Source organism: Ranitomeya imitator, chromosome 10 (assembly GCF_032444005.1).
Source record: "Ranitomeya imitator isolate aRanImi1 chromosome 10, aRanImi1.pri, whole genome shotgun sequence".
NCBI classification, from domain to species: domain Eukaryota; kingdom Metazoa; phylum Chordata; class Amphibia; order Anura; family Dendrobatidae; genus Ranitomeya; species Ranitomeya imitator.
Genome location: NC_091291.1, coordinates 130,937,744 through 130,954,750, shown reverse-complemented (window position 1 = coordinate 130,954,750; position 17,007 = coordinate 130,937,744). Strand labels below are relative to the sequence as shown.

Sequence of the window (17,007 nt, the reverse complement as noted above, 5' to 3'; positions counted from 1 at the left end):
GTAAGTATTCTAGAAACGTACAGGCATCTAGAAACATACAGGCACAGGGGAGACGGTTTTTGCATTAAAGGGGCACATCGACTCTAGAAAACGGAAGTTTTTCGTTTCCTGCTCCCTCACCAATGATTTGATGACAACAAGGCTCTGAATATGGATTGGATATTGCGACTTGCCAGAGCTTCATAGAAGGATGACTCGCCTATTTATATATCAACCAATCTCTACATTGACGAGGACTCTGGTTCTGCTCTAGACTATGCAGTATCCATCATAAGGAGACTAAACTCCCTCGTAGAGCATTTGCCATTCAGTCCGGATAAGCGATTCACTGGACAGAAGCCTCTACGTGGGATGCCATGCCTGGTCTGATTGTTAATGGTGACAGGTCCTTTAAAGGGCTCCAATCTTCCCACACCATCAACAGACGAGCAGACGGAGTCACCTCCATGTATCCTCTTCTGCATCCAGGCCTAACGCCAGACAACCTGACCTGTCCACCCGGAGACCTGAATTCTGTGGATGTACAGAGCCACCCCTTTTTGGCGTATGAGCACCCCCCCTCTGCATCACCACTATTTAGCAGATGATGCAAGAAGGCGGACAATTCCTCTGGATCGAGGGTTCCTAATTTTTATCTCTGCACCGTCAAAAGAGCGGCAATGGCAAGAGACTATGGCCTGCTGGATGCAGCCGCGCATTCTGCCACTTGGCAGATTAACCGGGTAGAATCTCCTGTGGTATACCGACCAGTATCCCTGCACGAGGTATCATCAGTTAAAAATACCACGGACTGTCAGATAACAAATCTGGTTTGTTGCGGCTTCGGGTTCAGCGCTTTATCCTCCCTAGCCGCCGCATGGATTGCTAGAGCAATGGTCCTCTGGTTGGAGACCTTAATTACCTTTATTCACACCAGTAACCTTTTCCCGAAGACAGTACAACTGGCCAATCAAATCCTTTGAACGGGAGACTGACAAAGGATTGTATAAGGGTTGTCCAGGACAGTCTAGATCTAAGGGATCTTGGTTCCAAAAAAGGGGAATGAAAAGCAAGACCGATGCTGGACCTCAAACTTCTAACAACCTTTGACAAGGTCCTCCTTTTTGAGGATGATTCTGCACTCTTCCAGAAGGATGGTAATTCTCCCTAGAGAAAAGGTCATGGCCTTTCAACAGGGAGCTCGCGCACTTGATTACTCATCCCCTCATTTCATTCGATTTGCTAGGAGGGTTCTGAGAAAAAATGGTGACCATGGAAGCGGTTTCCTTCGCTCCGCTCGTTTTCAGCATGTCACACAGACGATAGTCTCTGGGCTCCTTCTTCATCCAGGGCCTTTTTCCCGGTTCAATGGTTATTAGTAACTACCAATGCCGTCTTCTTCTCCCTATCATTGCTCTGGAGATCCGAACGGTAGTCCTACAGCAGGTCCACTGTCTTCTGGCGGGTCACCCCATCCGAATTCAATTGGATAATGCCACGGGGTGCCATACGTCAATCATCTAGCAGGTACCCACGGTCAGGCGCCATGACCGAGGTACATCACATTCTCTGATGGGCCGAGATCTATCATTCGGTGATCTCGGCAGTATATATCCCAGGAGTAGAACTCTGGACGGCAAACAAATTCAGCCGTCAGGGTTCTGCTTCAAGTCAGTGGGAACGTCACCCCGAAATCTTCGATCAGATCTGTCTTCACTGGAGCTCTCCAATTGTAGATCGGATGGCCTCCAGACTGAATGCCAATGTACTCATTACGTGGTTTGGCCTCGAGATCCAAGAGCCATCACTGCACGCTCTGGTTCTGCCATGGTACCAGTTAACATAACTCCCCTTCCACTACTTCCAAAAGCCTTTCGGAAGCAGAAAGGGCCCCAGTGATCCTCCAAGATCTGCACTGACCACGTCAGTTTTTGTTTGCGGAGCTAGTATCTTCCCGCCTTATTGCAGTAAAACTGCAAGTAGGGACTTTCTCACAGGGAGTTTTCACACGTAGTCCTTCTCTATTGCATACCGTTTGATCATTGGGACCTTAATGGTCCTGGGAGTCTTACAGTAGACTCCTTTTCATCTGGGCAGACTTTACTATCAGGGAAGGTTGCTTCTTTTTTCTCTGCGATATCCTCATCCTGATGAGTCTTCGGAGCTAGTTGCTCTGCTCTTTCAGACTTTTTTCCCCTTATTAACTTCACGGCAAGGTTGTCCTCAGGCCATCCCCATCCCTTGTTACCAAGGTGGTATTGTATTACCACTGTTATGAGGGCATAGTTCTTCCCTCATCTCTTTCGTCACCAGTCCACAAAATGGAATGAGTTCCCCATATTCTGGACGAAGTGAGTGCTCTGAGTAGGTACGCCATGAGGACTGCGTCCTTCCGAAGGTTGGACACTTTATTTGGGCTTCCTGACTGTAAGAGGAAGGCTTCCTGATGTTTTCAGTAAGGGTTTAGCCGTTTTATCGGCCATGAAAGCCTGGTGGATTCGTTTCACCATCCAAGAGTCCTTCCGTACTAGATGTCAGCCTATCTCCCTGTCTATCGAGGGTTCTAGGCACCAGGCATCGGCAAGGCACGCCTGCAAGCTTGCGGATTCGTCCAGTCCGCATGCATTCTTGAAGCACTAGAATTCCCACACTTCCACAGATGTGAGTCTGGGCAGGCGGACTCTGCAGGCCGCGGTGGCGCAGTTGTAGGTAGCGGTTACACCGGGCCTGATCTGATGTTGTCCCCACCCAGGGACTGCTTTGCAAAGTCCCACGGTCTGTGTCCCCCAATGAGGCGAAGCAGAAATAGGGATTTTTGTGTACTCATCGTAAAATCCTTTTCTCTGAGCCATTCATTGGGGGACACAGCTCCCGCCCTGTTATTAGCTTATGCTTGTTTTTATAATCTGACATGCTATACTCTCATATATATGACAACATGCTATACGCTCATATGTTGTTATTGATCTCCTACTGCTTTTGCACCGAACTGGTTAGCTGAGAGCCAGCAGGAGGGTGTATACTGCAGAGGAGGAGCTAACTTTCTTTGTATCACTTAGTGTCAACCTCCTAGTGGCAGCAGCATACACCCACGGTCTGCGTCCCCCAATGAATCGCTCAGAGAAAAGGATTTTACGGTGAGTACACAAAAATCCCTATTTTACTAATGTGTTCTATGGTTCTATGTGTTTCAATCAGGCGCCATGACTAATCAGGAGGAGTGTAGCTGTTCTACGGCTGCATTAGACCTCATGCCATTTCTGAGTTATTGTGATATAGTTGTCCTGTGTTTGCTGGGACTGTCCTGACGGTTGGGATATATCCTGCCAAATTCAGTGCTGTCGCAGGCTTAAAAAATAAAAATGCAAGCAACCTGGCCCTGGGGGCAATGCACTACAGGAAATAAGGCGTGTCTGACCAGCAACAGGCAGTAGGGGTGGGTCTTGTCGCTATACAGGAAATATGAGCGGGTCTTGTCCCCATTCAGGAAGTAGGGGTGGGTCTTTGTCGCTATTCAGGAAGCAGGGTCGGGTCTTGACGGTTTACAGGAAGTAGGGGTGGGTCTTTGTCTCTACAGGAAGTAGGGGCGGGGCTTTCTCGCTATACAGAAAGTAGGGACTGGTCTTTGTATCTACAGGAAGTAGGGGCGTGTGTCACTATACAGGAAGTAGGGGTGTGTCTTTGTCGCTATACAGGAAGTATGAGCGGGTCTTGTCCCTATTCAGGAAGTAGGGGCATGTCTTTGTTGCTATACAGAAAGTAGAGGCGTGTCTTTGTCGCTATACAGGTGGCGCAGTGGTTAGCACAGCAGCCTTGGAGCGCTGGAGTCCTGGGTTCAAACCCCACCAAGGACAACATCTGCAAAGAGTTTGTATGTTCTCTCCGTGTTTGCGTGGGTTTCCTCCGGGTATTCCGGTTTCCTCCCACATTCCAAAGACATTCTGATAGGGAATTTAGATTGTGAGCCCCAATGCGGACAGTGATGATAATGTGTGCAAACTGTAAAGCGCTGCGGAATATGTTAGCGCTATATAAAAAAAATAAATATTATTATAAGTAGGGGTGGGTCTTTGTTGCTATAAAGGAAGTAGGGGCGGGTCTTTGTCGCTATACAAGAAGTAGGGGTGGGTCTTTGTATTTACAGGAAGTAGGGGCGGGTCTTTGTCGCTATACAGGAAGTAGGGGCGGGTCTTTGTATTTACAGGAAGTAGGGGCAGGTCTTTGTCGCTATACAAGAAGTAGGAATGGGTCTTTCTATTTACAGGAAGTAGGGGCGGGTCTTTGTCACTATACAGGAAGTAGGGGCGTTTTTTTGTCGCTATACAGGAAGTAGGGGCGGGTCTTTGTCGCTATACAGGAAGTAGGGGCGGGTCTTTGTCGCTATACAGGAAGTAGGGGTGGGTCTTTGTCGCTACACAAGAAGTAGGGGTGGGTCTTGTTGCTATTCAGGAAGCAGGAACGGGTCTTGACAGTTTACAGGAAGTAGGGGTGGGTCTTTGTCTCTACAGTAAGGGCGGGGCTTTCTCGCTATACAAGAAGTAGGGACTGGTCTTTGTATCTACAAGAAGTAGGGGCGTGTCTTTGTCGCCATACAGGAAGTAGGGGGCATGTCTGTCGCTATACAGGAAGTAGGGGCGGGTCTTTGTCACTCTACAGGAAGTAGGGGCGGGTCTTTGTCGCTATACAGGAAGCAAGGGTGGGTCTTTTTATTTACAGGAAGTAGGGCGGGTCTTTGTCGCTATACAGGAAGTAGGGGCGGGTCTTTGTCGCTATACAGGAAGCAAGGGTGGGTCTTTTTATTTACAGGAAGTAGGGCGGGTCTTTGTCGCTATACAGGAAGTAGGGGCGGGTCTTTGTCGCTATACAGGAATCAAGGGTGGGTCTTTGTATTTACAGGAAGTAGGGGTGGGTCTTTGTCGCTATACAGGAAGTAGGGGTGGATCTTTGTCGCTATACAGGAAGTAGGGGCGGGTCTTTGTCGCTATACAGGAAGTAGGGGTGGGTCTTTGTCGCTATATAGGAAGTAGGGGTCGTCTCACTATAGGAAGTAGTGACTGGTCTTTGTATCTACAGGAAGTAGGGGTGAGTCTTTGTCACTATACAGGAAGTAGGGGTGGGTCTTTGCCGCTATACAGGAAGTAGGGGTGGGTCATTGTCACTATACAGGAAGTAGTGGTTGGTCTTTGTTGCTATACTGGAAGTAGGGGTGGATCTTTGTTGCTATACAGGAAGTAGGGGTGGGTCTATGTCGCTGCATGAAGTGAGTGTGGGTCCATGATTTTGTACAGGAATTGGAGGCAGGTCTATGTGTCTATAAGCATGGGTGGGAATATTTCTCCCAGCAGGCAGTGAGGGCAAGTCTTTGTCTACAGGAAGTGGGGCGTGTTTTTCTTTCTGTAGGAAGTGGGGGGTGTATAGTTCTCTACAGGAAGCGGGGCGTGCCTTTGTTTCTACACAAAGTGAGGGGTGTCTGTTTCTACAGGAAGTGGGGGTGTCTTTTTCTCTACAGGAAGTGGGGTGTGTCTGTTTCTACAGGAAGTGGGGATGTCTTTTTCTCTACAAGAAATGGGGCGTGTCTTTGTTTCTACAGGAAGTGGGGGGTGTCTGTTTCTACAGGAAGTGGGGGGGTGTCTTTTTCTGTACAGGAAGCGGGGCGTGTCTTTGTTTCTACAGTAAGTCGGGAAGGGATGTCTTTTTCTCTACAGGAAGCGGGGTGGGTCTGGGTCTCTACATGAAGACAAAGCAGATCTTTGTCTCTCCACACAATGGGAGCTGGAGCTTTATTTCTACAGGAAGTTGGGGGAGGTCTTTGTCTCTGCTCCTGCTCTCCTGTCTGCCAAATTGAATACAGGCAGAACGCAGAGATGAGCTTTCAGTTCAGAGCATGCAAACTATTGTACAGCGGCGGAAGTGAGGGGAAAGGAAGTTCTAGCACCTATAGTGCTGCTCAAGTTCTGATTTAAAAGGGAAACAACCACTCCAAAAAAAGGGTAAATGACAAATTGCAGGGCATGAGGACATTTCTTGCACATATTAAACTGTTATATGCACCAAAATCGGCTTTACCTTGCTGATGAGGGCAGCACAACCACTTTTTTTTCCACAGGTTTTGTGTGAAAGGATAAGTTTTGTGTAAGACATTATTTCTACCAATACTTAAAATTTTTCTTTTGTTTGGTGAAGTCTCATTTACTGTTAACACCAAATATATGTAATAGTTACACAAAAATTATTAATTAAAAAAACGAACCAGTAGATGGTGGTGATTGTTATTGATTGTTTTAGTACCACATATAACAATTACTGTTAATGATCGTTACTTACAGGTAGATAAGACACTTTTTTCATAGTTCCCCCTACACACCTTGTCAGGATCCAGATGACCCGGTATGTTCACCTTCCTCCATAAAGAAGACCTGATAACAGGTAGGACCGCATTGTATAATGGTCCCAAAATCCTCACTTGTTTTTACTTTCTAATGTGTTTATTTTTGGCTAAAAATATTTTTCACAATTGGGTTTTTATTAAAAATGTTGCACTCTTTGTCTTATACAATCCTTTTATTTCCTTCCTACTTGCTGGCTAAAGAATGAGCTAACTAAGAGTCCATCAGTGAGCTCCTGACAAGAGTTTATCTCAGGTGATTTATGATCAGCTCATCTTTAATCTGTTCTGTAGTCCCAAATCGGCACATAGGAGATAATAAAGAGACAGAAAAGTCTCCCTGTCAGAATGAGCTCACTGATAGTTTCTAAGTAAACTCATTTTGCAGCCTGTAGAAGCAAAACTGCAAAATATTTATTCAAACACAATTGCAATATTTTTTTTTCAGCCCAGTTAAGTTGTCTGTGAAGGTTTCCATATTAAAAAAAAAAAAGATTTATGGTGGAAGGACTGAGCATAATTTTCTGAAAAAAAAAAAAAAAAAATCTAAAAATCATACAGGAATACAATATTCCTGACTTATATTAACCAACATCAGTTCTCTGTGAGTCCAACACCCGGCATCACAACTGATGAGTCGATCATAGGAGTGCCAGGTGTCAGACCCCCACCCATGTAATGATCGTATTAAAGCTGAACATCTCAGCATAACTTTGGGTCTCATCACCCAAACTAACCTAAAAACCTCAAACGGACGTACAGTGCTGTTACAGCTGAAACTCCTGGCCTGACTACAAGTCTGACAACACGTAGTCAGCCTGGGATTTGCAGCTGTAACCCAGTTAGCCTGGTCTTAAAGGATATGAACCATCCTTGGGAGGGATTTTTTGATTACTAAGATGCATGTATATTTGACTAAAAAATAATTTTTGTAATAGTTTCTTTCAAAATGTTGAATTTTTTTTCTGCAGCCTCTATCACAGTACATAGGGGACAGTAAAATGAGCTAGCAGTGACCGGTTTTAGTCATAATTCAGCTTAGAAGATAATTCAGGAGAAGAAAGGTCATCTTGAAGCATTTTTTTTATACAGCCTCTATCACAGTACATAGGGACAGTAGAATGAGCTAGCAGTGACCAGTTTTAGTCATAATTCAGCTTAGAAGATAATTCAGGAGAAGACAGGTCATCTTGAAGCATTTTTTTCTACAGCCTCTATCACAGTACATAGGGGAGCTAGCAGTGACCAGTTTTAGTCATAATTGAGCTTAGAAGATAATTAAGGAGAAGAAAGGTCATCTTGAAGCATTTTTTTCTACAGCCTCTATCACTGCACAGAGCAGACTTCAGAATGAGCCAGTTGTGAACAGTTCTTCTAATCATAATTGAGCTTAGAAGGTTATTCAAGGGAAGAGAGAATTTTGAAACTTTTTTTTTTTTTTGCTTCATCATCTATCACAGTACATAGCAGACTGTAGAATGAGCTAGCAGTGACCAGTTCTAGTCATAATTTAGGAGAAGAGATTATTTTGAAGCATTTTTTTCTACATCCTCTATCACAGTACATAACGGACTATAAAATAAGTCCTCAGTGACCAGTTCTTCTAGTCATAATTGAGCTTAGAAATTCCTGCAGGAGAAGAGATCATTTTGAAGCATTTTCTTTTTCTACAGCCTCTATCAGAGCGCAGAGCAGACTGTAGACTCCATCAGTGAACTCATTCGGAAGGCATGGTCTGTCATCCTTATCTCTCCTCGTGAATGATCTTTTAAGCTCAATTATGAATAGAAGAATTGGTTACTGGTAGTTGATTCTGCAGTCTGCTATGTACAGCGATACACAGAGGCTGTAGAAGACAAAACGGTCCAAGTTTTTTTTTTAATGAAACCCGATTGCAAAAATGTTTTCTAGCCAAAAATACATGCATTTAATTAGAAAAAAAATGCCTCCAAACTGTCCATATCGTTTTCTCTCATTTGCCCCTTTAGGTGCTGATAGTTTACGCGTAATATACATAAAAACCATTCATTTTGGGGATATTGGGTCAGTCAGGTTTCCTGTTTAGTAAACATTTGGTCCCTAATATAAGGTAGCCCTTGTGGACTGGAGAGGGATATCTAACCTTTCGACACTCGCTCCGTTCATTAGTATGTGCCACCACCATGCCTGTAAGTGTATGGCCATACGCGGACCCTCGGTAACTATAGGGCTGGTGCAGATTTGGAGCCTTTGCTCCTACCCCTTTTTTTCTGTGATTTCCTATGTTTTTTTTTGTTTGTTTTTTAAATCATTTAGGATGTCACCAGCAAACCAAGGCCCTTGTGAATTAGCAGTAAGCATGAAGAACAGGGAACGCAGTTTCGGTCAGTCATTAATATGGCTTTGTGTTAATCGTAGCGCCCCCCTGTCCTAATAATCGTATTCAGCATTGTTACATAAGAAGATGCTTTTTTTTTTTTTTTTTTTGCTTAAATCACAAGTGAGAGGCTGTATCGTAAAGCTGCAAAATAATCCGTTATTTGGTTGCATCATGTCCGGGCTTCTCTGGTAGACATCGCCTGCGCAGGACCAATGGCTTTTTTTCATACCGAGACCCCGCTGCACAGGCCACGCTCTCCTCCTGCTCCTCGGAGGCGTCCCCCACCCCCCCCCCTATGAATGCTTAGAGATGTCATTTCTTATTTCAGCAGGGAAATGTCATCAGCAAAATCATCTTGCGATCGTCTTAGGCAGCGGAAGCAGCGCCACTGGAACAGCATCAGGCAGAGGGGGAGCATGAAGAGGGCGCAGACGCCCGCCATGACGTAGGCTGTCGTCATCAATGCCGACTCATCCAGCTGTGGGGTGTTATAGCCGCAGTCTTCCAAGTCCGATGCGTAAAATGGACCGTCCACCGAAGCCTTGCGGGAATAGTCATGCACTGTAAAATAGGAATCCAGTTACAAAACCCCTTCTTTTATAACCGTGGCAGATAATCAACCTTAAAGTGGCTATCCATCTTATTAAATTTTTCACTTAAATGCTTGTATTTCGGGCTAAAAATCATTTTTGCAATGGGGTTTCCTTAAAAATTTTGTACCGTTTTTTTTTTTTTTTTTTTTAAGAGGGTGTTTGTTTCTCTGTACGTTCAACTTTTGATGTGGTCTGTGGTCATAAATCAGATGAGAAAAGCTCTGAAGAAAAAAAAAAGTTAACAGAGATACAGACACTCCTGTCAGATTGTAAGAATGAGTTCGCTGACGGATTCTCTGCTGACTCATTCTGCAGCCAGCTATAGACAGCGCAAAACAGAGGCCATAGAAGGCAAACGGGGCAAAAATTTTTATAAGACCCAATTGCAAAAAAAAATTTTTAGACCAAAATACATGCAATTACCGTAAGTAAAAAAAAAAAATGACCTGAAAACACTAAAAAAAAAAAAAAAAGATGACCTGAAAACTAAAAAAAAAAAAAAAAAAAGATGACCTGAAAACACTAAAAAAAAAAAGATGACCTGAAAACACAGTCCCTTTAAGGCTGACCAACCTTAAAACTGTCTGACCTTATTACACAGATAGGACATTTAATGAATAAGATCTAATAAGTTATTTGTGAATCAACCGAGTAAAGAAAGGCTGTAATTGGATGAATAATTGGCTTTCATTAGGAGTTTATCCTGCCGGACCTTTAGTGCAGGTTCCTTTGTCAGAGTCTGGGCCCACTCTAGCCCTTTATCCATCGATTGTGAAACATGTTGTATCTCATCTGGATCCTTCAATACCCAGAAATCCTAATATGGGGCCACAACTGAAACTGTCAACGAAAAGTTTTTTTTCTAAAGCATTTATAAGTTTCTAACATGTCAGAAGTTTTGATTAGTGAGTGTCTGGGCTAAGAATTCCACCGATCTCTGACACCATTGACTGTGATTGAAGGAGTTATCAGTAAACGGACTCAAAGAAGTCTACGAGTCCATACAAAGCTAAGCCTGTTTCTGTTCATTAGTTTTAGCATACCCCGACTTGTGACAAATCAGTGTGACATCTTAACTTTAATGGATCGGCAATTACTCTTTCACTACTCCTCCCTCCAATCTCTGGGACATCTACAATGAAATAGTAAACTGGTGACTAATAGGTTTTCAAGAGGCCGTGTCACCAGGTCAAAAGTGTCAAGTTTTTGCGTTTATTTTATTCCCAGTCCTTTCTTAAGTATTTCATATTAGCTATTTTCCAAGGGGGAGTGGCTAACAGTGATTTGCAGAGCAGCTCAAAGATACGCCCCTGAGGATCCCATGAGCCACGCTCCCTTGGAAATGGAAAGACCATAAAAAATAGAACAATATAAAAAAAATGCATACTCGGGAGCAACGGGAATAAAATAAGCGCAAAAACTGGACACTTTTGACTCCATAATGGGCCCTCTTTAAAAGATTTAAAACTGGTTTCTCTTTTTTTTTTCTCCAAACAGCAGCACCCCTCTTCTCCAAGGAGAAAATGGCATATTGTGTAAATCGGTGCTTTTTGTTCTAAATCATTTTTTTTTTTTTTTGCATTTTTTTTAATTCAAATAACAAACTTCTTTCAAAATAAAAATGAAAAAATCTTGCAGTTTTCACACAGGTCACTTGGGCTTTATTAGACTCACTAACTTCCTTTTCTTTCAGGAACCTATACATGCACACCAGCCACAATGATCAGATTCCGACTATCTATTGTATTGATGTATCTAATAAGGGCAGTGCAAAGGTGATTGTGAAGGGAAGAGGAGGTGAGCTGTGACATCACCTATTGTGAATGGTGGATCCTGTGTTATCTACTGTACATAGAGGTGTTATCAGTCATTGTACAGGAGGAGGAGGTGAGCTGTGACATCACCTATTGTGAATGGTGGATCCTGTGTTATCTACTGTATATAGAGGTGTTATCAGTCATTGTACAGGAGGAGGAGGTGAGCTGTGACATCACCTATTGTGAATAGTGGATCCTGTGTTATCTACTGTATATAGAGGTGTTATCAGTCACTGTACAGGAGGAGGAGGTGAGCTGTGACATCACCTATTGTGAATGGTGGATCCTGTGTTATCTACTGTATATAGAGGTGTTATCAGTCACTGTACAGGAGGAGGAGGTGAGCTGTGACATCACCTATTGTGAATGGTGGATCCTGTGTTATCTGTTGTGAATTCGGTTGTCGGGCTCCCTCCTGTGGTCATGAATGGTACTTCGACTGGTTCTGTCCATGGACTTCCTCTGGTAGGTGTTTCTGAGTTTCACAGGTGACGAGGTTATTTCGTTAGCTGCTGCTTTATTTAACTCCACTTAGATCTTTGCTCCATGCCACCTGTCAATGTTCCAGTATTGGTGTAGTTCACTCCTGGATCGTTCTTGTGACCTGTCTTCCCATCAGAAGCTAAGTTCCAGCTTGTATTTCTTTGGTTTGCTATTTTTCTGTCCAGCTTGCTATTTAATTTGTTGTCTTGCTTGCTGGAAGCTCTGGGACGCAGAGGGAGCGCTTCCGCACCGTGAGTCGGTGCGGAGGGTCTTTTTGCGCCCTCTGCGTGGTCTTTTTGTAAGTTTTTGTGCTGACCGCAAAGTAACCTTTCCTATCCTCGGTCTGTTCAGTAAGTCGGGCCTCACTTTGCTTAATCTATTTCATCTCTGTGTTTGTATTTTCATCTTTACTCACAGTCATTATATGTGGGGGGCTGCCTTTTCCTTTGGGGAATTTCTCTGAGGCAAGGTAGGCTTTATTTTTCTATCTTCAGGGCTAGCTAGTTTCTTAGGCTGTGCCAAGTTGCATAGGGAGCGTTAGGCGCAATCCACGGCTATTTCTAGTGTGTTTGATAGGTTTAGGGATTGCGGTCAGCAGAGTTCCCACGTCCCAGAGCTCGTCCTTATTATCAGTAACTATCAGGTCATTCCGTGTGCTCTTAACCACCAGGTCCATTATTGTCCTGACCACCAGGTCATAACAGTACAGGTGGCCCAAAGTACTAATGCATCTCAATAGAGGGATAAGAGAAGTTCTGAGACCATTTTTTTTTCTTTGCAGTGTGTTTTGTCTCTATTTTCCCCTTTACCTCTGGGTGGTTCAGGACACTGGTGTAAACATGGACATTCAAGGTCTGTCCTCTTGGATGGATAATCTCACTACAAGGATACAAAACATTCAAGATTTTGTGGTTCAGAATCCGATGTCAGAGCCTAGGATTCCAATTCCTGATTTGTTTTTTGGTGATAGATCTAAGTTCTTGAATTTCAAAAATAATTGTAAATTGTTTCTTGCCTTGAAACCTCGCTCCTCAGGTGACCCTGTTCAACAAGTAAAGATCATTATTTCTTGTTACGTGGTGACCCTCAAGACTGGGCATTTTCCCTTGCGCCAGGAGATCCGGCATTGCGTGATGTTGATGCGTTTTTCCTGGCGCTTGGATTGCTTTATGACGAACCTAATTCAGTGGATCAGGCAGAGAAAATTTTGCTGGCTCTGTGTCAGGGTCAGGATGAAGCGGAGATATATTGTCAGAAGTTTAGAAAGTGGTCTGTGCTCACTCAGTGGAATGAATGTGCCCTGGCAGCAATCTTCAGAAAGGGTCTCTCTGAAGCCCTTAAGGATGTCATGGTGGGGTTTCCCATGCCTGCTGGTCTGAATTAGTCTATGTCCTTGGCCATTCAGATCGATCGACGCTTGCGTGAGCGTAAAGCTGTGCACCATTTGGCGGTACTATCTGAGCATGGGCCTGAGCCTATGCAATGTGATAGGACTTTGACCAGAGCTGAACGGCAAGAACACAGACGTCGGAATGGGCTGTGTTTTTACTGTGGTGATTCCACTCATGTTATCTCCGATTGTCCTAAGCGCACTAAGCGGTTCGCTAGGTCTGCCACCATTGGTACGGCAGTCTAAATTTCTATTGTCCGTTACTCTGATTTGCTCTTTGTCATCCTATTCTGTTATGGCATTTGTGGATTCAGGCGCTGCCCTGAATTTGATGGACTTGGAGTATGCTAGGCGCTGTGGTTTTTTCTTGGAGCCCTTGCAGTATCCTATTCCATTGAGAGGAATTGATGCTACGCCTTTGGCCAAGAATAAGCCTCAGTACTGGACCCAATTGACCATGTGCATGGCTCCTGCACATCAGGAGGATATCCGCTTTCTGGTGTTGCATAATCTGCATGATGTGATCGTTTTGGGGTTGCCATGGCTACAGGTTCATAATCCAGTATTGGACTGGAAATCTATGTCTGTGTCCAGCTGGGGTTGCCAGGGGGTACATGGTGATGTTCCATTTTTGTCTATTTCGTCTTCCACTCCTTCTGAAGTTCCGGAGTTTTTGTCGGATTACCGGGATGTATTTGATGAGCCCAAAGCCGGTGCCCTACCTCCTCATAGGGATTGCGATTGTGCAATTAATTTGATTCCTGGTAGTAAGTTTCCTAAGGGCCGATTGTTCAATTTATCTGTGCCAGAACACGCCGCTATGCGGAGTTATATAAAGGAATCCTTGGAGAAAGGCCATATTCGACCGTCGTCATCACCGTTAGGAGCAGGGTTCTTTTTTGTGGCCAAGAAGGATGGTTCTTTGAGACCTTGTATTGATTACCGCCTTCTTAATAAAATTACTGTCAAATTTCAGTATCCTTTGCCGTTGCTGTCTTATTTGTTTGCTCGTATTAAAGGGGCTATTTGGTTCACCAAGATAGATCTTCGAGGGGCGTATAATCTTGTGCGTATTAAACAAGGCGATGAATGGAAAACAGCATTTAATACGCCTGAGGGCCATTTTGAGTACCTGGTTATGTCATTCGGGCTTTCCAATGCTCCATCAGTATTTCAGTCCTTTATGCATGACATCTTCCGAGAGTACCTGGATAAATTCCTGATTGTGTATTTGGATGATATTTTGGTCTTTTCGGATGATTGGGAGTCTCATGTGAAGCAGGTCAGAATGGTGTTCCAGGTCCTTCGTGCGAATTCCTTGTTTGTGAAGGGGTCAAAGTGTCTCTTTGGAGTTCAGAAGGTTTCATTTTTGGGGTTCATTTTTTCCCCTTCTACTATCGAGATGGACCCTGTTAAAGTCCAGGCCATTTACGATTGGACTCAGCCGACATCTGTGAAGAGCCTGCAAAAGTTCCTGGGCTTTGCTAATTTTTATCGGCGCTTCATCGCTTATTTTTCTACTGTTGCTAAACCGTTGACTGATTTGACCAAGAAGGGTGCTGATGTGGTCAATTGGTCTTCTGCGGCTGTGGAAGCTTTTCAGGAGTTGAAGCGTCGTTTTTCTTCTGCCCCTGTGTTGTGCCAGCCAGATGTTTCGCTTCTGTTTCAGGTTGAGGTTGATGCTTCTGAGATTGGAGCAGGGGCTGTTTTGTCGCAGAGAAGTTCTGATGGCTCGGTGATGAAGCCATGTGCTTTCTTTTCTAGAAAGTTTTTGCCTGCTGAGCGTAACTATGATGTTGGTAATCGTGAATTGTTGGCCATGAAGTGGGCATTCGAGGAGTGGCGTCATTGGCTGGAAGGAGCCAAGCATCGCGTGGTGGTCTTGACAGATCACAAGAATTTGACTTATCTTGAGTCTGCCAAACGGTTGAATCCGAGACAGGCTCGATGGTCGTTATTTTTCTCCTGTTTTGATTTTGTGGTTTCGTACCTTCCGGGCTCTAAGAATGTGAAGGCTGATGCCCTGTCAAGGAGTTTTGTGCCTGACTCTCCGGGTGTTCCTGAGCCGGCGGGTATTCTCAAAGAGGGGGTAATTTTGTCTGCCATCTCCCCTGATTTACGGCGGGTGCTGCAAAAATTTCAGGCTGATAGACCTGACCGTTGCCCAGCGGAAAAACTGTTTGTCCCTGATAGATGGACTAGTAGAGTTATCTCTGAGATTCATTGTTCAGTGTTGGCTGGGCATCCTGGAATCTTTGGTACCAGAGATTTGGTGGCTAGATCCTTCTGGTGGCCGTCTTTGTCGCGGGATGTGCGTTCTTTTGTGCAGTCCTGTGGGACTTGTGCTCGGGCTAAGCCCTGCTGTTCTCGTGCCAGTGGGTTGCTTTTGCCCTTGTCGGTCCCGAAGAGGCCCTGGACGCATATTTCTATGGATTTTATTTCGGATCTCCCCGTCTCTCAAAAGATGTTGGTCATTTGGGTGGTTTGTGATCGCTTTTCTAAGATGGTCCATTTGGTACCTTTGTCTAAATTGCCTTCCTCCTCTGATTTGGTGCCATTATTTTTCCAGCATGTGGTTCGTTTACATGGTATCCCGGAGAACATCGTTTCTGACAGAGGTTCCCAGTTTGTTTCAAGGTTTTGGCGATCCTTTTGTGCTAGGATGGGCATTGATTTGTCATTTTCCTCGGCTTTCCATCCTCAGACAAATGGCCAAACCGAACGAACTAATCAAACTTTGGAAACATATCTGAGATGCTTTGTTTCTGCTAATCAGGATGATTGGGTGTCCTTTTTGCCGTTGGCTGAGTTCGCCCTTAATAATCGGGCCAGCTCGGCTACTTTGGTTTCGCCGTTTTTCTGCAATTCTGGTTTCCATCCTCGTTTCTCTTCAGGGCAGGTTGAGTCTTCAGACTGTCCTGGTGTAGATACTGTGGTGGATAGGTTGCAGCAGATTTGAACTCATGTGGTGGACAATTTGACATTGTCCCAGGAGAAGGCTCAACGTTTCGCTAACCGCCGGCGCTGTGTGGGTCCCCCACTTCGTGTTGGGGATTTGGTTTGGTTGTCGTCTCGTTATGTTCCTATGAAGGTTTCCTCTCCTAAGTTTAAGCCTCATTTCATTGGTCCGTATAAGATTTCTGAGGTTATCAATCCTGTGTCATTTCGTTTGGCCCTTCCTGCTTCTTTTGCCATCCATAATGTGTTCCATAGGTCGTTATTGCGGAGATACGTGGCGCCTGTGGTTCCATCCGTTGATCCTCCTGCCCCGGTGTTAGTTGAGGGGGAGTTGGAGTATGTGGTGGAGAAGATTTTGGATTCTCGTGTTTCGAGACGGAAACTCCAGTACCTGGTCAAGTGGAAGGGTTATGGTCAGGAAGATAATTCCTGGGTTTTTGCCGATCTGGTTCGTGCCTTTCATTTGGCTCATCCTGGTCGGCCTGGGGGCTCTGGTGAGGGTTCGGTGACCCCTCCTCAAGGGGGGGTACTGTTGTGAATTCGGTTGTCGGGCTCCCTCCTGTGGTCATGAATGGTACTTCGGCTGGTTCTGTCCATGGACTTCCTCTGGTGGGTGTTTCTGAGTTTCACAGGTGACGAGGTTATTTCGTTAGCTGCTGCTTTATTTAACTCCACTTAGATCTTTGCTCCATGCCACCTGTCAATGTTCCAGTATTGGTCTAGTTCACTCCTGGATCGTTCTTGTGACCTGTCTTCCCATCAGAAGCTAAGTTCCAGCTTGTATTTCTTTGGTTTGCTATTTTTCTGTCCAGCTTGCTATTTAATTTGTTGTCTTGCTTGCTGGAAGCTCTGGGACGCAGAGGGAGCGCCTCCGCACCGTGAGTCGGTGCGGAGGGTCTTTTTGCGCCCTCTGCGTGGTCTTTTTGTAGGTTTTTGTGCTGACCACAAAGTAACCTTTCCTATCCTCGGTCTGTTCAGTAAGTCGGGCCTCACTTTGCTTAATCTATTTCATCTCTGTGTTTGTATTTTCATCTTTACTCACA

The 17,007-nt window shown here is 44.7% G+C and overlaps 1 protein-coding gene across 1 annotated transcript in view; it reads right to left on the bottom strand.

Annotated features, from left to right (window-relative positions):
* Nucleotides 1-6,242: 6,242 nt before the first annotated feature.
* Nucleotides 6,243-17,007, bottom strand: part of BACE1 (beta-secretase 1) — a 50,373-nt gene continuing 39,608 nt past the window's right edge. Inside the window, exon 9 of the mRNA XM_069741728.1 lies at nucleotides 6,243-9,284. Within this exon, the coding sequence (XP_069597829.1) occupies nucleotides 9,043-9,284 (242 nt within the window). The 3' untranslated portion in view covers nucleotides 6,243-9,042. The remainder of the gene's footprint in view (nucleotides 9,285-17,007) is intronic.